The sequence below is a fragment of the Mytilus californianus genome, unplaced genomic scaffold (assembly GCF_021869535.1).
Source record: "Mytilus californianus isolate M0D057914Y unplaced genomic scaffold, xbMytCali1.0.p SCAF_2, whole genome shotgun sequence".
NCBI lineage: Eukaryota > Metazoa > Mollusca > Bivalvia > Mytilida > Mytilidae > Mytilus > Mytilus californianus.
The window spans coordinates 73673548-73696890 of NW_026262668.1; the positions used below are offsets into that span (position 1 = coordinate 73673548).

At 30.7% G+C, this 23343-nt stretch overlaps 1 protein-coding gene across 13 annotated transcripts in view; it reads left to right on the top strand.

Annotated features, from left to right (window-relative positions):
• LOC127728021 (spectrin alpha chain-like) overlaps nt 1-21858 on the top strand; it is a 66199-nt gene extending 44341 nt beyond the window's left edge. For 6 of the 13 annotated variants that reach the window (XM_052235157.1, XM_052235161.1, XM_052235162.1 and 3 more), the window contains 25 exons: nt 1419-1541; nt 4005-4153; nt 4571-4760; nt 5483-5586; nt 6177-6339; nt 6726-6810; nt 7769-7953; nt 8335-8439; nt 9632-9741; nt 10279-10377; nt 11335-11455; nt 11877-11998; nt 12264-12495; nt 13069-13305; nt 13712-13848; nt 14268-14457; nt 15030-15209; nt 15629-15741; nt 16893-16910; nt 18124-18273; nt 18754-18855; nt 19461-19514; nt 20013-20159; nt 20632-20779; nt 21166-21858. In XM_052235157.1, the coding sequence (XP_052091117.1) occupies nt 1419-1541; nt 4005-4153; nt 4571-4760; nt 5483-5586; nt 6177-6339; nt 6726-6810; nt 7769-7953; nt 8335-8439; nt 9632-9741; nt 10279-10377; nt 11335-11455; nt 11877-11998; nt 12264-12495; nt 13069-13305; nt 13712-13848; nt 14268-14457; nt 15030-15209; nt 15629-15741; nt 16893-16910; nt 18124-18273; nt 18754-18855; nt 19461-19514; nt 20013-20159; nt 20632-20779; nt 21166-21291 (3390 nt within the window). In that variant the 3' untranslated portion in view covers nt 21292-21858. The remainder of the gene's footprint in view (nt 1-1418; nt 1542-4004; nt 4154-4570; nt 4761-5482; nt 5587-6176; nt 6340-6725; nt 6811-7768; nt 7954-8334; nt 8440-9631; nt 9742-10278; nt 10378-11334; nt 11456-11876; nt 11999-12263; nt 12496-13068; nt 13306-13711; nt 13849-14267; nt 14458-15029; nt 15210-15628; nt 15742-16892; nt 16911-18123; nt 18274-18753; nt 18856-19460; nt 19515-20012; nt 20160-20631; nt 20780-21165) is intronic. The other 7 variants (XM_052235165.1, XM_052235166.1, XM_052235160.1 and 4 more) reach the window with 4 other exon arrangements.
• The last annotated feature ends 1485 nt before the right edge of the window (nt 21859-23343 follow it).

Below are 23343 nucleotides of genomic sequence, written 5' to 3' on the forward strand. Positions count from 1 at the left end.
ATAGTATATATTTCCATTTTTGGTCTGCTAATAAGCCTTATTATAATATTTTTTTATAAATTTTATTTTAAGTATTTGTAAGGAAATTATACTGAGTCTTAAAGTAAATCATCTTTAAAACAAAATGACACCTTTATCAGTATAATATATGACACCATTTTTTGGAAAGTTGCACTTTTTATTTTTGTCAGATCTGTTCAAAATGTAAGACATATTTGATAGCTAATAATTATTAAATGCAGAATTGCCTATTTTATATAAAAGTGAAATGGTCCATTTCAAATGTTTATGAATGAAATGTTTATTTCACTAAATAGTCTTAATTTGAACTGCTGACATTTTTTAAAAAGGTATTACAACAATCTAAAAAAGACTGTCTGCCTACAAAAATATAGATCTATACTAATTTTACACTCTACTATAAGTAGAATTTGTCTTCAGATTTATAGGATAAAGACTGATATTCTCTATCAAAATTAAAAATGGAATTCTTCATATTTATTTTGGCTTAGATTGTCCTTGCATAGAGGATTAAACCTATGATTAGAAGAGTCTGTATTCAAATTTTGTACAATGTCCTAAAATCTGTTATTTTATGAGTTGACAAAATGAATAATTAAGGTAGATCGGGTGTCTTTTTCTGTCAAGAGCATCCCTTCTGGTCATGTTGCAAAAATACTTTTGTGGATTAAAATTATTTTACTAAGTATCATTCAATATATAACAGAAACATCTAAAACTTTAAATTTAAAGATTAAACTATCAAAAATTAAAGTTTCGTTAAACATATTTAAAATTTTCAGAAAAAATCCATCTAAAATCATGGGCAAATAATTATAATGAATTTGATAGGAGCATTTGCGTTTTCTGGGTTTTTCAAGAAAATAAGGCAGGTGACCCTCTATTTTTATTTGATATTTCAAAAGTATTTATGAAAAGCAATTCTCTCATTGAATTTAAACCAATTCTTCTGTTTAACATTTTCTCTAAAAGGAAAAATTTAAGTTTCTCCTATAGAACCAATATAAAATAACTGATTTCGTTAATTTTGATGTATTTTAACTAACAAAAAAACAAGGTCACTGACCCCAGTTTTTATATTGAAATTTGAAAGTACATTGACCCAGAAGTCTTTTATAGAAGTTAAAAGAAAAATCTATCGTTGAACATTTAGACACCCCAGCTACCTTTAATGAGAAAGTAAATTCAACAGTTTTACCAGTATGATTGTAGAAATAGGTGAAAGCAAAAGCTGTAGGTATGAAAAAGTATTATAAGGTAAAAATGCTTTTGACTTGAAATTGTACAAGCAGATGATCAAAAGCTTTTTGTTTTTGTGTAAGTTGTACATCATGCATTGACAAGGTGTAATGTCCTCTATTATTGAAGTACGGCAAGGCTTCCTCTAACATTTCCAGGCAGTGCCAGCAATAACAAATCAACAACCTACAACATACCCTGTCGTATTACAGATGTTTAGTTCGGAGATTGTCAGCCATTACGGGATCACCAATCTCCCTGGAGAGGACGAGCTTGAGGAGGTGACTATGTGTCATGCATCTTGGAGGCGTGTCTGCATTATGATTGACATGTTTGTTTGTTTCAGATACAGAATTTAGATCCTGCGTGTGTGTCATTCTGTACCAGATTTTGAATGTTAACCCCTCTCTATGAAAGGTGTTTTCTTGGGATTGATCATTTTTTAATCAAATACTGTCATTTCACAATGAGCGAAGTTTAAAAACTGATGAAAAATGTGTATGGTGGCAAAACATTGGCTTATTTTCAATTTTTTGAAAATTTAGGATTAGTTTGGCTGGACTAACTAGTATCACATATTATTGAATTGGTTACAACCAGTCATTTGTGCAAAAGACAGCAACCAGATACAATGGCCGAACCACTGCCTTAATTTTGATTGGCTGAAATAATCCAAATAGAGTAATGTGGCTTATTACAAATCATGATATATAGCATTGAAGAAAATGAACTTTTAAAGTGTTGTGGATATTATCATATTAGGTGTGGTCAATTCTAATCTCAAGAAATAGCCTTTCAGTTTGTTAATGTATTGTCACTCAGTCATGTATTGTATAATAAATTTATATAGATACAGATCTTCAATGGAAATGATGATATACGGATTATACCAGTATATGTGTCAGAACAAGTTAAATAATAATAAATTCTCCAAAATACTTCACTGATAATATTTGCACAGAGATAATGCCACTCAAATTTAATTTGTTTTGGTTGGTCTTGCAGAAATTTCTTGATTAAATTTTTTACTTTTAATTTCATTCATTGCCAATTTTTTACTTTGCTTGACCTACCTTTTATCAAAGTTTTAATTTTCATATAAATAAGAATGGAATCTTGTGCTCTATAGGAATTGTAATAAGAGATTTATTTTTACGGTTAACATTTAGTTAATGTCAGTGGTTAAAGTTCTTAAGACAAGTATAACTTTGTCAAACCTTCATGCATTTTTACAAAACTTTGTCTGATAAATTAACTTAGTTTGGCAGTCAACATTACACTTTTACACTCACAGCAGTCGCATGCAAGACACAGGGTTCTGTGGAACCCTTTACAAATTTTCTTATACATTTGACCCAGAATGGGTTAAAGAGATTTAGTGAGTGTCTGTTACTCATCTTAAAGAGAGACAAGTTACTGTAATAGCAAAGGAGACCTTAAATGTATGGGTATTCTAAGGTTTGAATGCAAATGACCCAACATGCACAATTTTCTTACCACTCATAGTAAATAGTGTTAGAAACCTTTGTCCATTGCATGAATTGTTTGGAGTGCATGAATCAGTATTAAAATTACTGAAATAAAAAAAATGGCTTATTTAACAAGATCGTGTATTAAATAAAGATCTGTTGTTCTTCATTTTAAGTAAAATGAACTAAGACAACAGCAAAGAGGCATGCATATATACATGTAGGATTTATACCCTAAAGAGTGATATGAGTGTTGAATAACAGGTCAATTTTATGTACGTTTTCAAGTTAACCAGCTAAGATTCTATAGACAAAAGCATTATTGTGCATCTTGGGATGTTTGTAAATCAGTCCAAGAAACTTCAGAATTCTTTGTAGATGGTTATAAGAAAAATCAAAATTAGAATTTGCTTCTATGGTTTGATAGTTCAAGATCTAAAAAAAAAAATTGGATATCTTGGGTTTTAGTTATATCGTATGGGTTGAAAGTGCAGACATTTTATGAATATGTTATGACATACATACTGAAAAGGTAGAGCATTTTACGGAAGCCAAATATTATGGTGTGTTTTGCAATAGAACTGATTGCATGTTAGTCATACCAAATTCTGTTCTACACTATGTAGACTACGATAAGTACACTGCAAGTGTTTGCAGTTACAAATGACATGGAAAAGAAACATATATTACCTATCTTTAAAAAATCATTGTAGAATTCTGACTTTTCTTGGTTATTACAAGTTAACACATAGCTAGATACTGATCTAACCAATGATTTTTACTTTCTTTAGGACATCCAGAACCAACCAGCATGCAGCAGTGTCTTCCTTATATCTGTTTATACATTTTGTGATTTGTAGTTCGTCAGATATACACAATCTAGTTTAGTTTCAATTTTCACTTTCCACAATATCTTAATCATCATATATTTTGATATCTTTGAGAAATTGAATTCTTAAAACTGTGCAAGATTCTTTTACCTTATTTCCACCTAAATCTTGTCCTGAATTATTCTTTATCATAGAATAGGACTTACAGTTCAGAAACCAGCTTTCATGATTAGGTACAGTAGTTTTCTCCTGATGTCCTTATTCAGTTCTTAAGCAGTTTATTTAAAAAATTATTGTATGAAATACCCATTCCTCTATTTGCCTGTAAATAATGTTGATCTTTGTTTGTAGCAATCATGTATTTCATTGATTATAAAACCTTTAAGTAACTTGGATGGTATCAATTATGTATGTTGGTATTTACTGTTTCGTTTTTCAACTATAGGAACATCGTACCGAGATTGATGCTAGATCTGGAACTTTCCAAGCCTTTGAAGTATTTGGACAGCAACTTCTTCACAATGAGCATTATGCTAGTGATGATGTTAAAACCAAACTAGATGAGCTTGCTAATGCAAGAGAAGAACTTGAAAAGTAAGTTGAATCCAACAGAAAGTCTACTGTAAGGTAGCACTACATTCTGATTCATGAACAAGTTTTTGTTTAAGGCATATTTTGCTGTGAAGAAATATAGACACTGACAGGTGTTCAGAATGAAACATTACTTGGGTATAACTTGAAAAGATTAATGTATCTCAATTATTCAATAATCAGCTTATTCACCAAGGAAGTGTTGATTTCAGTACCATCAAATTTTTCAAAACAGCTTTATGATAAAATTCAAATTCAACTGATCATTTCAAAGAAAATCTGGTATCAAATGTATGGATTATGGTGTAAGAGGAATTATTGACAATATATTGCCTTTCAGTAAATGAGTTTTTGATCAATAGTTTTTTCCCTAGTGCTATTATTTAACCCATTTGAATTAATTCATTATGTCAATTACAGAGCATGGATTGCAAGACGGATGAAGTTGGACCAGTGTTTGGAACTACAGTTGTTCTACAGAGATTGTGAACAAGCAGAATCATGGATGGAATCCCGTGAAGCTTTCTTATCAGGTGACCAAGTGGATGGGGATAATGTGGAATCTCTCATTAAGAAGCATGAAGATTTTGACAGAGCCATTAGTAGCCAGGTGATTGTTGAATGATATAGGATTATGGCATGCATATTAATGAATACTTTATGGACTCTAAGTGTTGATATTTTCACTGGCTATTTTTTTTTGCAGTTTCAATGCATATACATTTTGTGCTGAGGTTAAATTCATGCATCAAAAACAAATTCTCATTTCATTTCTATAATTTTGTCGTCTAAAAACAATTTCACGTGGGAGATATTTTTTCGGGCAAATGACATGAATGTAAAATAAGTGAAAATAACACTGATGCAAAAAGTTCATGTTTACAGTTTTTCATGGATTTATTCTACAATGAAGCATTTTCACCACTGACAAGGACACCATTTTTAACTGCAGTTTTCAGCTCCATTTTCAAGTAATATGGCTAAAGTTATAGTTGCATTCTAGGAAATATGTTTCCATGCAATCAATTCTGATATTAACTAACATTTCATATTTTCTTGGATATTGCATATTCACACAAACACCAAAAAGGTACTGCAAAATATATGCTACACTAGTTTTACTACAAGTCTATCAATTACATTCAGATATGAAATGTATTATTTAAAAAAATATTATTTTCTGTTGATTATTCAAGAATACAGTACTGTTTCCATTATTCTGTATCGTTTAATTGGAATAAGGATTATATTTGTAAGAATCAGGTGTTAGTTAACCGTAATAAGGGACTAATTATAACATATGTTATATACAATTTGATGTAAATTTAACAGCAAGAGAAGATACAAGCTTTACAGTTGTTTGCTGATCAGTTGATAGGAGGAGAACATTACGACAGTGGTGCTATCACAGACAAGAGAGATCAGGTCTTAGATAGGTAATATATGTATTAATGCATAGATTTGGAAAACAGCTGCATTTTTGACAATCTCTGGTGACTGTTTAAGGCCAAACCTTTGTTATTACATTATTGTTGGCTATTTAATTGTTGATATATATATATGCCTTAATTTCTTGTCATTATCAAGACTGCTACGATCAACTATTTTTTATGGGATTAGTAGCCTTTCAAAATTTGAATAATATAGAAATTTGCATTTTAAGTGCTCTCACCCCTACATTTCTTGTTTGATGTATCAAAGGTTTAAATCAGCAATGTCTGGGATGAGCTAGGAATCAGCGCTGATTAACTATTTTTACTGGAGTTGTACCGATCAATGAGGTCAATGATATGAAAAATTGCATTGTAAGCACTTTCATGTCTATATGAGCAATGTCTTGGATGCCTGAATGATCTTTGAAGTTGAAGTTGAAAATTATTTGAGTTACTGCATTTGGACAGATAAAATATGTGCTGTAACAGGGACATTGGAACACTGTTCTTTTATTATAATGAATTTAAAATGTTAAAAACAGCTATTTAAAAAATGTTTCAATTTTGTACTAAATTAGCCTATTTGATTACAGATGGACCCAGTTAAAGGATGCTTTGATAGATAACAGGTCCAAGTTAGGAGAGGCTCAAACCCTGCAGCAGTTTTCAAGGGATGCTGATGAAATGGAAAATTGGCTCCAAGAAAAGTTACAGATTGCTTCAGATGAATCCTACAAAGATCCCAGTAATATTCAGGTAATAATGCATATTGATCAGTAGTATAGCAATAATGCTATCAGTTTCTACTGTTTATTTTCAGGTCTAGTGTTTTTCCCTACTTAGTACATTTTCATTATAGCACATAACATTTACATCTACATATTTCCAGTAAATAGGTAAATGGGTCTTTTAAACCAATATTATTTTTGTAATAAATCAACTGAAAAATACTTTAAACTTACAAATTCAAAATAAGCATACCTCACATATTATTATTCTCCCAGAAATTTTTCACTTGCAAGCATATCATCTTCAGGAATCCAGCTGAAAAAATCATGCGCTTAAACAATTCTCAAAATAAGAATGCACTATAATCATTTAATTTAGAAAAAAAAATCTTTCATTACAATTTTGTATTTTAGAGTAAACACCAGAAACATCAAGCATTTGAGGCAGAACTAGCAGCCAATGCAGACAGACTCCAATCTCTTCTTGGTGTTGGACAAGGTGGGTTTACATTATTATATTGGAACTTAGAAATAGTATCAATAGACACTACTTTTATGCCCTATACTTACGTGCTGTTGAATTTTTAACAATCTTGGCTCCCACTGTGAATTCTTGTTTACTTTACTTAATCTTGATAACTACATGTACTTAAATTTATCTAATCTTACATCCTGTGTTTTGTAGGACTTTTTCACCAGACATGCTTAATATTAAAATACTCATTGTACTATCCCAACACAGTGAGCAAGAGAATACTACATCTGCATCAAGTGCTTGGTTTTTTCACATGCAACCCTTTTTAACAAAGCAATAAATGTTAATGAAACAAATTGTTCTCAAATGATGATTTTTCATGTTTTTTTTGCCATTTTCTCCGGTTCTCATTTAAAAAATACTATTTTTTTTTTTGATTAATTCTTATTGTTAATTTACATCTTCAATCTACCTACAGGTTCCCAAAGTAAGTATAAACCAATTTGAAATGGCGCTGCTCATTTGTCTGATTTATTTTTACTTGTTACCAGAAAGTGAAAAGTTATCTTTAAAAAGATTTGTATGTTATTTAATATCACCAAACTGGTATCAAAAAATGATAATACTTTAATTCATCTATTTTTGGGGTCGGTTTCAGTGATGTTTCTTTTACAGTCAAAGCATCTCCCCAGCTTATAATGTGTGGTTTTGTCATCCCAATTCCTAAGTGTTACATGGTGTTGGGTTAGGACCCTTTTTACAATTTCTTATTTAGGTTTTATTTTAATTCTAGCTCAGCTCGTTTTGATGAATCTGTTAGCATCATCATATTTTGATATTCCTGAACGAAATGAGTTGAAATCCAAACCAAGAGATTTATTTGTGGATCAACTATGTGCATGTTTATAAAAAAAAACAAAGAGCTTCATTCTAAAAGCATTTCATATGCATGACATTAACATTGAAATGATATGTATTGCAGCCTTGATTGACCAGAAACAGTGTGCTGGATCAGAAGATGCCGTCCAAGCTAGACTTGAAAGTTTGGCTTCCCAGTGGGAAACACTTGTGGGTAAATCTGCTGAGAAGAGTGACAAATTGAAAGAAGCAAGCAGACAACAGACATACAATGCTGGAGTGAAAGACATGGAATTCTGGCTTGGTGAGGTAAGCTACTGGAATGTGTTTTGAAATATAGTGGAACAATTCTGTCTAGGAATGATCTGAAATAAAGAGAGAAAAATGTAAAGCAACATTAAGAAATAAAGCAGAATGGCAGAATAGAGGACAAATGCCCAAGCAATATTATCTCGTAAGATATGAGGAAATAAATTGACAAAAATTATCAATCCAAATACATGTAGTCAATCATAACAAAAATTCATACCCAGCAGCCATTTTAGGTAATCGATCACTCAGTACAAACAATAGTAAAAACTGCCCCCACAGATTATTAAGAGGGGTTGACTAGGTTGTGAGCTTGCTGTCTTTATTAAAAAACAAATTTCAAATAAAAACAAGTTCAAATAATTAATGACTTAATTACAGGTAGAGCAGATGTTAGCATCAGAAGAGTATGGTAAAGATTTAGCTTCAGTACAGAATCTATTGAAGAAACACCAGTTACTGGAGGCTGATGTAGCTGCTCATGAGGTAAGTCTTACTGTTTACAAACAGAAGAAACACCAGTTACTGGAGGCTGATGTAGCTGCCCATGAGGTAAGTCTTACTGTTTACAAACAAGAAACACCAGTTACTGGAGGCTGATGTAGCTGCCCATGAGGTAAGTCTTACTGTTTACAAACAAGAAACACCAGTTACTGGAGGCTGATGTAGCTGCTCATGAGGTAAGTCTTACTGTTTACAAACAAGAATCACCAGTTACTGGAGGCTGATGTAGCTGCCCATGAGGTAAGTCTTACTGTTTACAAACAAGAAACACCAGTTACTTGAGGCTGATGTAGCTGCTCAAGAGGTAAGTCTTACTGTTTATAAACAGAAAAAACACCAGTTACTGGAGGCTGATGTAGCTGCTCATGAGGTAAGTCTTACTGTTTACAAACAGTAGAAACACCAGTTACTGGAGGCTGATGTAGCTGCCCATGAGGTAAGTCTTACTGTTTACAAACAGAAGAAACACCAGTTACTGGAGGCTGATGTAGCTGCCCATGAGGTAAGTCTTACTGTTTACAAACAGTAGAAACACCAGTTACTGGAGGCTGATGTAGCTGCTCATGAGGTAAGTCTTACTGTTTACAAACAAGAAACGCCAGTTACTGGAGGCTGATGTAGCTGCTCATGAGGTAAGTCTTACTGTTTACAATTATTTGGTTGGAAACATTTACACATTTATCTTACTGGTATGTATACCATTAACACAGTTGTTTGAAAAATAGCCATAGTTTTGTAGTGTTATTTTTGTTTCACAAATTCTAATCATTACTGATTATTTCTATATAAAAACTCATTCAAATCCTATTAAATATAAAAGTTTAATTGCATATATTGAATAGTTTACAGTGTTATAAATCATACCCCAACAAAACATGAACTTGAGACTATATATACTATCTTTTAGTACAAAAATAAAAGATATATTTTGGATGCAACATAAATGTAAATTATATATTTTCTGAAGATCTAAAATAGTATTTAAATATTTATTTAAGTTATTCTATCCCACCATGCATAAAATTTTGATTGATTTTTTCATTTATTGCTGAAGACTGAGCCTTGGACACAGTTACCACCATCATATTATTATTGAAGTGACTTTGGAAGCCTTGTACAATCAATTCAGGAAAAACCTACATGCACTTTTTAATTTAATTTTCTTTTACTGTAGGATAGAATAAAAGATTTGAACAGTCAGGCTGATCAGTTTATTGAAGGAGGTGTATGGGATGCTGAAAGTCTGGAAGTTAGGAAGAGAACTATCAATGAAAGATATGACAAGTAAGTTTTCTGTTAAAAAATACCATCAGAAAAGAGTGGATATATGGTGGTTCTCTTTTCATCAGTTTTAAACCTTTTTTTTAAATTTTCTGATGAAATACAATACGTCAGATTAAATCTAAATAAATTTTTTACTTTGAACATAAATTGAAGGTTAACTTTATTTTTGTTTGATTTTTTATCCCCTGCAAACTAAAGGGTTTGGTGGGGATCGAGAAATAGTAATTTCTATTCCTTTGTCAGTCTATCTACGTACATTTTGATTTTGGAACTTTAGGTGGAAGGGGAAAGGGATATATGAAATCCCAAGATAACCTTAATCTATTTTTGACATCGTCGACAGTGGAAATCCAACTTGACATATTTTTGAGAGTCAAATTTTGAAATGGCCAAATGGAAGGTTAGTAAATATTCAGAACAAAACTCATTTTATGCAAATATTTTTTCTAATTCTATAATGTTTGCAGAGAAAATAAACAAGATATCATTTTAGTAATAAAAATAAAGTTATATTTGATTTTAAATGAATTTTTACAGGATTAAAGAACTATCCATTATCAGACGTAATAGACTGAATGAAGCTAATACCATGCAACAGTTCCTGAGAGACATTGATGATGAAGAAGCTTGGATCAAGTAAGTATTCAATGACTGCAGTAAGTTAAGACTTCTATGAAACAATCAAAATAATTATTTTTATATGACAAACTTAGTTGTCTTAAATATGGCTAAAACTTGCCAGTATATCTTTAATCTGTGAATTAATACTGGGTCTTTGAGATGAGAGACCTGTAAGTCAATTCACTGTATTTCAATGTTTAGTTTTACTTAGTTATACATCATTGACTTAACTCATGTTAGGCAGGTACCAAGTACAGTATTCTTATTTTAAATTTTGGCATATATTTGCTTTACAGAGATCTTCAAAAAATTGTACCACATATAATATTTTCATCTAAAGTATAAAAATTATGGCAAGCATGGACATTTATATTGTTGTTTTTTGTTTTTTTTAAAAGAAAGCATCAGATTATCAAATTAAATAAAAAAGGAAAATCAAGGTAATTTTAGAAGATACAGTACATTTATCTGTCAGTGCTTATGATATATAAATACACAGATACACATGTACATTATATATCTTGTATAATCGTGTAAAAAGTACCTTGTAATCAGAACTTGAATAATTTGTGCTGAATTTATTACTGATTGTTATGATAAACAGAAACATAATATATGGTCTTATTATACTGTGAACTTGTGGAGTACTAATTTTGGAGGTTTTCTTGGGGATATGTGAACAATGAATTCAAATCTTCTACAAAATACAAATTTCCTATAAGCTTATATGCAGGATTTTGGAAAACCATATAATCAAGTATCCCTAAAAAGACCCATTTTTCCTGGATTTACGATAATTGGCACTCCTGAAAATGAATCCATATAAATGTGAATTTTCTGTATGATATGCTATTTGTATGTATTATTGCTCAATTTTTCTTTTCAATTTAAGTATAAGTTAAAAAATGTTTGTTAAAAGTATTTACCAAAAAACTGATTTCGGGATAAAATATTATTTTTCAATTTTCTCAGGGAAAAGAAACTATTGGTTGGATCTGATGATTATGGTCGTGACTTGACAAGTGTACAAAATCTAAGAAAGAAACATAAGCGTCTGGAGGCTGAGTTGGTAACTCATGAACCAGCTATACAGGTGAGTGGTATGAGAATAAACAAGTGTCCGCAATTGTTTCCTTTTTATACTTTAAACCTGCCTTATTAATGTAAGATAGCAAAGGCTTTATGAATTGGAATTTGCTACCTCATCCTAAATTATTATTTTTTTTAATATTAAGAGCTGTAATCTCACTTTTCATACATCAAATTGAAGATGATGTAATACCATTGCTTGGATGGACATTGTTTAGGATGTTAAAAACCAAAGTTATGTTTTTGTGTACAATTTTGAAAATATTACCAAGAATGCATTTGATTCTGAAATGGTGAATTAAAAATAGTATGAAATAAATTTTGATTAGATAATATAGTTATCAATATTGCTGATAATTGATTATGTGTTGGAATCCACCATTGAAAGAACTGAAAACTTTATAATGAGTGATGCAACATTATAGGCTGTACAAGAGACTGGAGCCAAATTGATTGAGGAATCTGATATTAACACTGCTGACATTAAAGAAAGATTGGAGCAGTTAGACAGAAGTTGGGAAGAACTAAAACAGATGGCTAATAACAGGTAAGAGTTCAAGTTTTCACTTACATAGCCATTGATAATAGGTTTTTGTCATGACAATTAAAAGAATTAAGAAACTGATCAATTATTTTACTCAAAGTAGAAATTGTTAATAAGATTTTTAAATGCATTGTTTTGATAACTTTTAAATTGAAATTAATGTAGTTTCGATACTTTATTATTAAAGCTAAATGTAGTGATTTTATCCAAGACAAAAACTTGTTTTTTTTTAAGTCAGTTTATTATGTGACATTTTATGTTGTTATAGAGGAAAGAAACTAGATGAGTCGTATACCTTCCAACAGTTCAGTGCTAATGTTGAGGAAGAAGAAGCTTGGATCACAGAGAAGCAGCATCTTTTGACAGGTGGAGATTATGGCGAGACCATGGCTGCTGTACAAGGATTACTGAAGAAACATGAAGTGTTTGAAACTGATTTCCAGATCCACAGAGACAGATGTGGGGAGATAAAAAATGAAGGAGATAAACTCATGTCTGAGGTGAATATCATGTGATAAATATAGGACTTGGAAAATTCCCTCATTCCTTGTTACAGATCAAGACAATACTTTTATAAATTTAATTTTTCATAAATGTTTGGGTATCTGTACTATTTTAAAAAATCCAGGTAATTATAGAGAATATATTTAATATTGAACATCAACGTGATAAGCCAGTGTTTACATAAGGTCCTAGGTATTACAACCAGTAGTTAACTGTATAGTTTTGTTTATTATTTAAGAATGATCCTTTTGTGAAATGCAGGGTAAATAAATAATATATGCTAAATGTTTGCCGTTTCCAAGCAAATCTCAGGTAAACTAAAGTGATATAAGTTGCGTCTCTACTTCCTGGTCATTTACATGTGCAGCTATGGTTAAAATTTCTTGAATAAAATTTAAGTTGCTTTTGAACCAATAGAATTCAGTCCATCTTGTTCTTGTAACTAGATAGTTGTAATAAAAGAAAATGATAGATATTCTTATATAGATTGAAGCATGTTAAGTTTAAAAATCTGTAACATGAATATATGTGTAGTGTATAACATATCAAGTACTTTTACTCCGTTGCAGGGTAATCATAATGCTGATGGAATTGCTCAGAGGATCGCAGGTCTTCAGGAGAAATTGAACTCTCTGTCTGATGCTGCTAATCGTCGTAAAGCAGGACTTATTGATAACTCAGCTTTCCTACAGTTTATCTGGAAAACTGATGTAGTAGAGAGCTGGATAGCTGATAAGGAAACACAAGTACGGTCTGATGATTATGGAAGAGATCTGTCTTCTGTGCAGACCCTTCTCACCAAACAAGTAAGTTTTTTGTTAAAAGGGCAATTTTCAATAGTATAGTTTTGTCCTACAGATTTAAAAAAAAAAAATTTTCACTGCCATCATTATGTTTTTAAGAAGAGCACTAACATTTTTTTAAAACTTTGCAGTCCAGGGATTCAACCTTGTTACTCTACACTCTGGTTATGCAGTAATCCCATTGAAAATAAAATGACTACTATAAATTTTCTGGTCATTTCTGTAAAAGTTATACTAAAAGATAATCATGTCTAGATGGATTTACAAACTTAAACCATTGCAGTGAATAAGTTCATTATAAAGAAAATGAATTTGGTTGATGATATATTACATATTGAAGTTTTTTATTGGATCACTAATTTCTCCTCTTTATAAATTCATATTGATGAATTTTAATGTTGTCCTACAGGAAACTTTCGATGCAGGATTACAAGCTTTTGAGAAGGAAGGTATACAAACTATTACAGCTTTGAAGGACCAATTGGTAGCATCTAACCATGCCCAAACTCCAGCCATAGAGAAACGCTACAATGATGTCATGGACAGGTATGTACACCCACCTGGTTAAACCCCAGTAATTTGCTCGGTCAAAACAAGATCAGTTAAAATAAAAGTTGCAGCAAAATTTCCTTTTTTTTTTTACACATTACTTAAAGGATTAAGAGTTACAATTATTGGACCACCATGGAAATTCAGTAATATTTCTTACAATAGGATGTTATGCATTCATATATAAAGCTTGTCACACTTTGTTATTAGAAATAAGTTTTGCTTAAAAATTTTGAATTTATGCAGTTGATGGAAGACTTTACAGTTTAAAAAAAAAAAAAAATGGTACCACTTCTATAAATGCTGATGGAAACAGACATTAAGAAATTTATAAAAAAGAAAAAGAAAAGAAAATTTTTTTAACATGCTAACATTTGATTTATATAGTGGCATTTGAAATTTTTTTTTTTTTTTAGGTGGCAGAAGCTTTTAGCTGATTCTGATAGCCGTAAACAGAGACTTTTACGTTTACAAGATCAGTATCGTCAAATCGAGGATCTGTACCTCACTTTCGCCAAGAAAGCTTCTGCATTTAACAGCTGGTTTGAGAATGCTGAAGAAGATTTAACAGATTCTGTTAGATGTAATTCTGTTGAAGAAATTAAGGTAAGAGTTAGATAAAATGTATCAACGATGAAGAGGTCTACAAGGTCATCTTGTAAGGTCTATTCCAAGTAGTAAAATGTCCTCATATGAAAATGAAGAATGTGGATTATTTCTAGAAGGGAGATGTAAAATGTAAACTTGGGCCAGGAGCCTGCAGTCCAGTGATTGGTGGTTACTGTGTCATAATTGATTTTTTTTGTTTAATTATATATGCCTTCTTCAGACTTTGTCTTTTGAATTTTCATGCTGGTGTATTTTATAGGTTGCTATGAAGTATCTGTTCTGCTCATTGTTGAAGGCCGTACAGCTACCCAAGTTGTTTACATGCTTGTCCTTTTGTGAATATTTGTCTAACTGCCAATCATACCACCTCTATTATTAACAGTTAGGGGAACTAGGAAACACAATATCAATTAAAAAATGTAATAGATCACAGAAACACTGCTTTGCTACAGATAACTTTGAGTTAAAAGGAAGAAAAAAATATGCTTAGGTTATGCATAGAATCATCATAACGTACGTATATTTATGAAAAAAAAAAAAAAAAAAATCTGAATATTTTATTTTTGCAGGCCTTAATAGAAGCCCATGATGGTTTTAAAGCATCTTTGAGTGCTGCCCAGGAAGATTTTAACCAGCTTGCTGCCCTAGACAAACAGATAAAATCATTTGATGTAGGAGCCAATCCATACACATGGTTCACAATGGATACCTTGGAAGATACATGGAGGAATCTACAGAAGATCATTAAGGTACTTTTGTTTTGTTCATATGGCTAGGAAACTTTCTTTTTACTTTCACAAATTTTTCTGGTAAATTAAAGGCCAGGGCTGTCCTCAATTTTGATAAATGTTTTATTGTATTTTCTTATTAAGAGTAATCCTTTTTATTCTATATGTATAAACACAGAAATGTTTTCACATTTTATTTTTTGCTGCAAGTATCTGTAAAACATTGGAAAACAAATTAAAAAGCAAAAGTTATGTGAAATAGACCAGTCATTTAGGTGTAACAATTAGAAACTGGAGATTTGTGAATAAAAATAGTTGCAGGATGTTACAACTTGATGTTTGATACACATTTTACTTCAGTCTGTATAAAGGAAACAAACATATGGTCAAGTTATGCATAGTTATAAATATTAATCAGATAATATTTATTTTTCATTAAGGAAAGAGATGTAGATTTGGAGGATGAACACAAAAGACAATTGGAGAACGATCAGTTGAGGAAACAGTTTGCCCAGGCTGCCAATGCCTTCCATTCATGGCTTACTGCAACAAGGTACTGTATAAGCTTTTCTGGTCTTAAATGAATTTGAGAACATTGGAAAACAATTGATGTCTACATTCTATATTGAATTCTCCAAGGCTATATCATGTATTTTAAGTATAAAAAGACCAATGCAAGATTTCTCAATTGATTTAAACTTTTTCAAATTATAGTGATCAATTTTTTTTCCAAAGTGATGTTTCCCTTAAAAATGTGTCAAAAAACCTCAACACAGACATAAACTTAAGCAATATGAAATTAAAGAGATAGGTATTTGCAAAGATGTAATTTTAGCCCTGTTTTAAAAGCAAAATGATAATTGATTTAATAAAATAAGTTATACAGTATTTCTAGTTAAGAATAAAATTCTTAATTTAAATACTTGATTTAATGGGTTTGTCCCTTCTAACTAAAGAGGGGGAAATTAACATAATACATGTGATGGGATTTCTTTGAATATTTGAAATTCATGGTTTTTTGGTTGATGAAAAAATGTCAGAAGATATGTACACTGTCAACGAGAAATGAATTTGCAAATACAATTTTAGTCATCAGTGCAGGCTTGACTGCTACAAGAGATCAGATACATTGAACAAGATAATTTAGCTAGACAAAAGATGATCTTATTTTTATGCCCCATTTATGGGCATTATGTTTTTCGGTCTGTGCGTCTGTCCCACTTCAGGTTAAAGTTTTTGGTCAAGGTAGTTTTTGATGAAGATGAAGTCCAATCAACTTGAAACTTAGTACACATGTTCCCTATGATATGATCTTTCTAATTTTAATGCCAAATTAGAGTTTTGACCCCAATTTCAAAGTCCACTGAACATAGAAAATGATAGTGCGAGTGGGGCAGTGTGGCATCCGTGTACTATGGACACATTCTTGTTTATACTGACATACATAGACATATGTAACCCAGCAAGATGTAGACCATATTTGTGTAATTTTGAAACATATTTTCAAAGTGATTTAACATAATCTCAAGTGTGTACCTGACTAATATAAAATGCATTTGTTCTGGATATTTTTGAAATAAGAGTTATCTTTCTTCTACTTGAAAAAAGTGAAAATAAGAGTGTGACATTCTTCAATTCTCTCGAGTGAACTTTACACTATACTTGATATTTTGATTTTCTTATTGTATGTTTTCCGTTCTACAGAATGTGGCTCCTGGAAGGGTTATTATTTATCTCATATTTGGCATGGGATTTTCCTTTTTATGTTGTCTGCCATTATGAAGACTTATAGTACTAATCAAACCACTGCTGTCCTTTTATATATGACCATTATATTTGACATTTATATTTTGGCTCGGAATATGTTTATCAGAATACATAATGTTTTTGACGAAATTTTGTAGTGTTTCTTAAATATACAATCAGTATATGCAAGACGTCTCAAAGGACAGTATGAAATATCAGTATAATTAATCCTCTTTGCTATTTATCTCTGAATGTATATCTGCATACAATTTAAGCTTTACCTTTGACCTTTTAAAGAAAGTTCCAAAAAAGTATTCCCCCAGTATGTAACACATATATTAAGTAGAAGTTGCAGTGTATTAGATGTTAGACATCCAGCATGATGATTTCTCATCAGCTTAGTTTGGCATTCAATGTGTGTTCAATGAATGCATTACAATAAATCAGGACTACTAACTTTAATGATAGGTTTAATTTGTTTATTTTTTATGTGAAAATTGCATGTATTTTTTTATTTCATTTTTATATGGGTTTTAGTTTCAGGACAGGCATGATTTATTTCTGTCATTTTACAAAGAAAAAATAACATTTGCTTTATGTTAGTGATGACCTAATAAAAATTGTTGTGCAAGTGGTCGATTTGGGTCATATCATTTAAAAAAAAAAGACACCTGCTAAAATATTTAATGGGGTGGCATTGTGAAGACACTTAAAAGCTTTAACTACCTGAATTGTGCTTTTTAATGAACCAAATTGCATTTGAACAGCTCATATCCTTTAACAATCTAAATACACAGACCACTTGCACTATTAAATGTATAAGATGTTTGCAGACATGGCTGTTGTTCATTACAATTTTTTTATTTTTTTTTCAAAGTTATGTCATTTATGTAAACTAGGGTCAAAATAGTCCCCCAAAAAATCCAGAGATTTGGCAGCTTCACATTTAAATCCTGCTTTGATATTTTCAAATTTTGTTTTGAAATATTTCATGTTGTATATTTCTGAATTTTATTATCTGTTATTTAAAGTTAATTCTTCTTTTCAATAATTTATTATTCTTCATTGTTATTATTTTAAAAGGGGGTGTTGATTTTTTACCATCAGATCTATTGCTGATGATTTCTTTCTGCAAGTATTTTCTTATGTTCAGTACCTTTAATATATATTTTTATATTAAAAACTTTAGATCAGCAATGATGGAAGGATCAGGAACACTAGAGGATCAATTGGAAGCAACAAAACAAAAATCTAATGAGGTCAGGGCACAAAAGGGTCAGTTGAAACGTATAGAAGATCTTGGTGCTGCTATGGAAGAGAGGCTGATACTTGACAACAGGTAAACAAATTATAATGATCTAACATCTGGAAAAAGGACAATGCTATAATTGATTCATTATTCTAAATGTTGTATGAGGATAAAAACAATGGAACTAGATCAAGATGGAAATAAACCTTTTACTATAATGCCATTTTTTATACGCTCAAATTATTAACTTAACAGAAAATGAGAAAAAGGTTTTTGGACATAACGCATGAATATAGATAATTTACTATTATGTTTGATTGTTGGCAACTTATTGCTTATTCAAGATTAAAACATGTTAACAGATATCAATAGGTTAGAAATTAAGATTTAAAATCTACAAGTCGAAAAATGGCAGAATTTTCACTGGCACAGGGAAACCAATGTGTATTGGATATTTTCAGAAATTTTGCCATGTCTTGACACTACCTTGAGGTTTGCGTGCAAAGTGAATAGCAAAAACAACATATAAACATGAGACAAAATTAAAAATGATGGTAAATTTGTTTTCAGATATACAGAACACAGTACTGTAGGTCTAGCACAACAGTGGGATCAGTTAGATCAGCTTGGTATGAGAATGCAACATAACTTAGAACAACAGATACAGGCAAGGTAGGAAAAATCAGATAGAATTCACCACTCCCTATTAATATATTTTTTTTACATTTCATTTATTTTGAAATTTATTAGATATTGTTAGAGAAGATATTCATTTTTAGTTATTTGCATTGCTGTGTCATTGATATATAGCTTAATTCTGCAATTATTCAAATATATTCAGAAATTATTAAAATGAATGAAATATTGGGGATTAATGATAGGATGAGAATCAAACCTGGAAAAATATACATGTACCAGAAATCCTAATAGATTGATTAAATCTAATTTGTTAGTTATCATATTCATCTACAAACTTATTACATGCTTACATTGCCATCTTAATAACTTTTTTGATTGAGATTTGAATTGATGTGTTACCTGTATATTAATATGTAAAAATATATTTTTTTAATTTTCAATTATATGTTTCATTTTGGTTAGATATTTTACAAATTAAACAGCACAATTATAGATGTAAAGAATTGGGGACATATTTTTAGTACTTTAGCATTTGAATGTCTCAAAATCAACCTAAAAAGCATATATTTATTTTTACATCATGCATGATCTTGATAGAAAAATGACAGAAATGTTGCATGATATTTTTTATCCTACAGAAACAGAAGTGGTGTGTCAGAAGATGCTCTGAGAGAATTTAGCATGATGTTCAAGTAAGTAAATTACCACAGATATTTATCATCATTGTCATAAGTGCTTATTCCATTAATTGGCCTTATCAGTAATTGCTGACATGTGATGAGTTTAAAATTCTTACATGACAGAATGATTGAGAAGGGCAGAATTTGAGATACACGGAGTATGTACCAGTATAATAAATAGAAATACAATTTGTGTGTAATTTGTTGATTTAATCACAATACGTTCATCATGTTGGTAATGTTATCTACAGGAAAAAGCTGTTAACAGAAAGTGTTTGTGATAAAGACTGCTAATATAATTTAGTAATAAGAACTTTTATAGACTATATTGATTTGCATTAAAAAGCTTAAAAGAACATGTTCAATTCAATATATAAATGTGGAATGAATCTCTGCAAAAAATCGAAAAAACTTTCAACTCTACTTCTTATAAAGAAAATTTTCACAGAATCTACCAGATATTACAATTTGAGAAAAAAAATAGCTTCAAAGAACTTTATTTTTTTTCAGGCACTTTGACAAAGATAAGTCTGGTAAATTAGACCACCAAGAATTTAAATCCTGTCTCCGAGCCCTGGGATATGATCTTCCTGTGGTGGATGAGGGCCAGGTGGATCCAGAATTCCAGGCCATATTAGATACAGTAGATCCTAACAGGTTAGTTCTCATTTTGATCTCATAGTAGTAAAAAGAATAAAACTAAGTTGAGATGAAACAGTAAAAAAACTCATTTTAATTTTAAATGTGAGTATTCATTATTATAAAAGGACACTTAGTTTATGGAGTTTTTTCAATGAAGAAATGGTCTGCATAATTGGCTCACTTAATAGTTCTTTAAAATACAAGTCCTTGAAACTTAGGCATACCTCAAAATCGGGATAAAGATATTTGTATTTTATCGAGTTTTTGTTAAATTTAAAGATAATATGCAATCTTTCAAATTTCATACCTTTGCATGGTATTTTGTTTCAATAGTGAAAAATGATAGTTCTTATGATTAAAATTTAAAAAAAAAAACGATTTGCTGGACAGGTTGGATAAATAAATTAGAGGCAGAAAAACGCAAATAAAAAATAAAACAATCATGATTTTTTTTATTACAAAAATTTAACAAATTTGATTATTTCAGAGATGGCCAGGTATCATTACAAGAGTATATGGCATTCATGATAAGTAGAGAGACAGAAAATGTACAGTCTAGTTCTGAAGTTGTGGAAGCCTTTAAAGCCCTAACGTCAGGAGATAAACCTTATATCACAGCACAAGAGTTGTATGCAGTAAGTATTGTTAAGACACATGAAGGGAAATCTCAAAATTGTACTTATAATTTCTTTATATTTCCATAGGGAACACATATACCTGATAGTCACTATTTGAGATCACTAAGACGTGCCTTGAAAAAAATTTGTATGATTGAAAAATTACACTACAGATTTTTTTCTTCTATTTTATAAAATTTTATTGACAATTGAATGCTGAAAAATAGAAAAAAAAAATACACAATTAGAAGAAAAGGAGATTATCTATGCAAACTGCTGATAAAATTTTGTTTTCATTTTTGTAACCTTTCTATGCAGGGTTTATTTAATCCCATCAATAATTTAATCTATTGTCTTAAAGAAATTAATGATAAGAGACTATATCACCTGTTATTTGTTTTCAGAATCTTACAAAAGATCAAGCAGATTATTGTATACAGCGGATGAAACCTTTTGTGGACAAGACGGGACGAACAATACCAGATGCCTATGATTATACAGATTTCACGGAATCTATGTTTATAAACTAACCAATATAGACAGACTTTATTTTGTGCAATTTTTACTACATATATTCAGTTTATGTCGTTTACAAACAATTTTATTATGCTTATCAATCATGACTAGGGTTGTGGGAACAGGTTGTCTACAGAAATTACAGATCGGATAAAAGGAAAAGAGATTAAAATGACATTTAGAATTTGATTTTTTGTATGCTGATACGTAAATTGCAGGGCGAAATGCTTATTAAATTCTAGGTGCTTAAAATTTGGATATTCATATGCTTAAAAGTGCTTGAATTTTTAATATATGACTGCATCTATTGTTATCTAGAAAAACTAAAGAGTATATACATAATTAATGTATTTGTATTGTCTTCTAAGGATTTAAATGGAATCAAAATATAAATAGCAGGAATTAAATGTTGTATGTTTTCAGACCATATATCATGAAATTTTATGTAAACTGAATCTCGTAAACACTTCCAATTTATTTACATACACTTAACTGCAGAATTATTTTTATCATTATAAGCTTATTTAAAAGAGATGTTTAAGTTATTAGCTAGAGAAACGATTAAACATTATTATATTTGATTTGTTGTTATTATGAGCTAGTAGTATCAGAATAGTGTATACCCAAAATATAAAAAGCAAGATACACTGGATTATAATTTTTACTAACCAAAATGATTCAGTCCCTCCCCTTAACATTGATGTTTCCTACTTGTGAGGGCTTGAATTCCCTTAACACTAAAAACTTCACAAATCCTGGATTTTGATTGATGCTATGTGGGAGACGTGACCAATGAACAGTCAGCTCAATTTTATGGAGATCGGTAAATCCTGAGCTATTTCCAAATGATTGATTTTTCATTGTCTATGTATTCATGTGTTAAGGTAGTGAAATATCGACTGAATTATTTGGGTTAATTTTTTTCCTGTTATACCTGTAATTCTATTTGTTCAACCATAAATATGTGTAGCTAAATTTTGTATTTGAATTTTGTTCATACATGGTTTGTACAAGGTTTTCTGGTAGAGAAAAACTAATAAATTTAAGGTAGAATGTATGGCATGAGGTGGGCAGGTGGGTGGCTCCATCTGTATCCTTGCAATAACTGGTGACAAATGGAGGTCGAGATTGATATTTATGCCCAAGCTGTAGGGGAGGGGGCATTAAGTTTTACCCTTGTCCGTCTGTATGTACGTACGTCCCAAAATTGGTTTCCGTTCTCTAACTTGAGTTTGCCTCAACCAAATATTATGAAACTTATACACAATGCTCAGTACCACAAATCACAGATCAAGTTTGAATTTTGGTGGTGTCACTTTAACTGTTCTAGAGTTATGCCCCTTTATAAATGGAAAAATTGCAAAATTTTTAGTTTCCGTTCTCTAACTTAAGTTTGCCTCAACCAAATGTTATGAAACTTATACACAATGCTTATTACCACTAAATAAAGATCAAGTTTGAATTTTGGTAGCATCACTCTAATAATTCTAGAGTTATGCCCTTTATAAATGGAAAAATTGCAAAATATTTAGTTTCCGTTCTCTAACTTAAGTTTACCTCAACCAAATGTTATGAAACTTATACACAATGCTTATTACCACAAAACACAGATCAAGTTTGAATTTTGGTGGCGTCACTTAAATGGTTCTAGAGTTATGCCCCTTTATAATGGAAAAATTGCTAAATTTTCAGTTTCCGTTCTCTAACATAAGTTTGCCTCAACCAAATGTTGTGAAACTTATACACAATGCTTATTACCACAAAATACAGATCAAGTTTGAATTTTGGTGGCTTCACTCAAACCGTTCTAGAGTAATGCCCCTTTATAAATGGAAAAATTGCAAAATTTGTAGTTTCCGTTCTCTAACTTAAGTTTGCCTAAACCAAATATTATGAGACTTATACACAATGCTTATTACCATAAAACTCAGATCAAATTCTAATTTGGGTAGCATCACTTTTACTGTTCTTAAGTTATGTCCCTTTATAACTATATAATATGCAAGCGTGGGCATCATCTGTGTCCACATGTGGACACAATACACATTTATTGATTATTGTTCTTG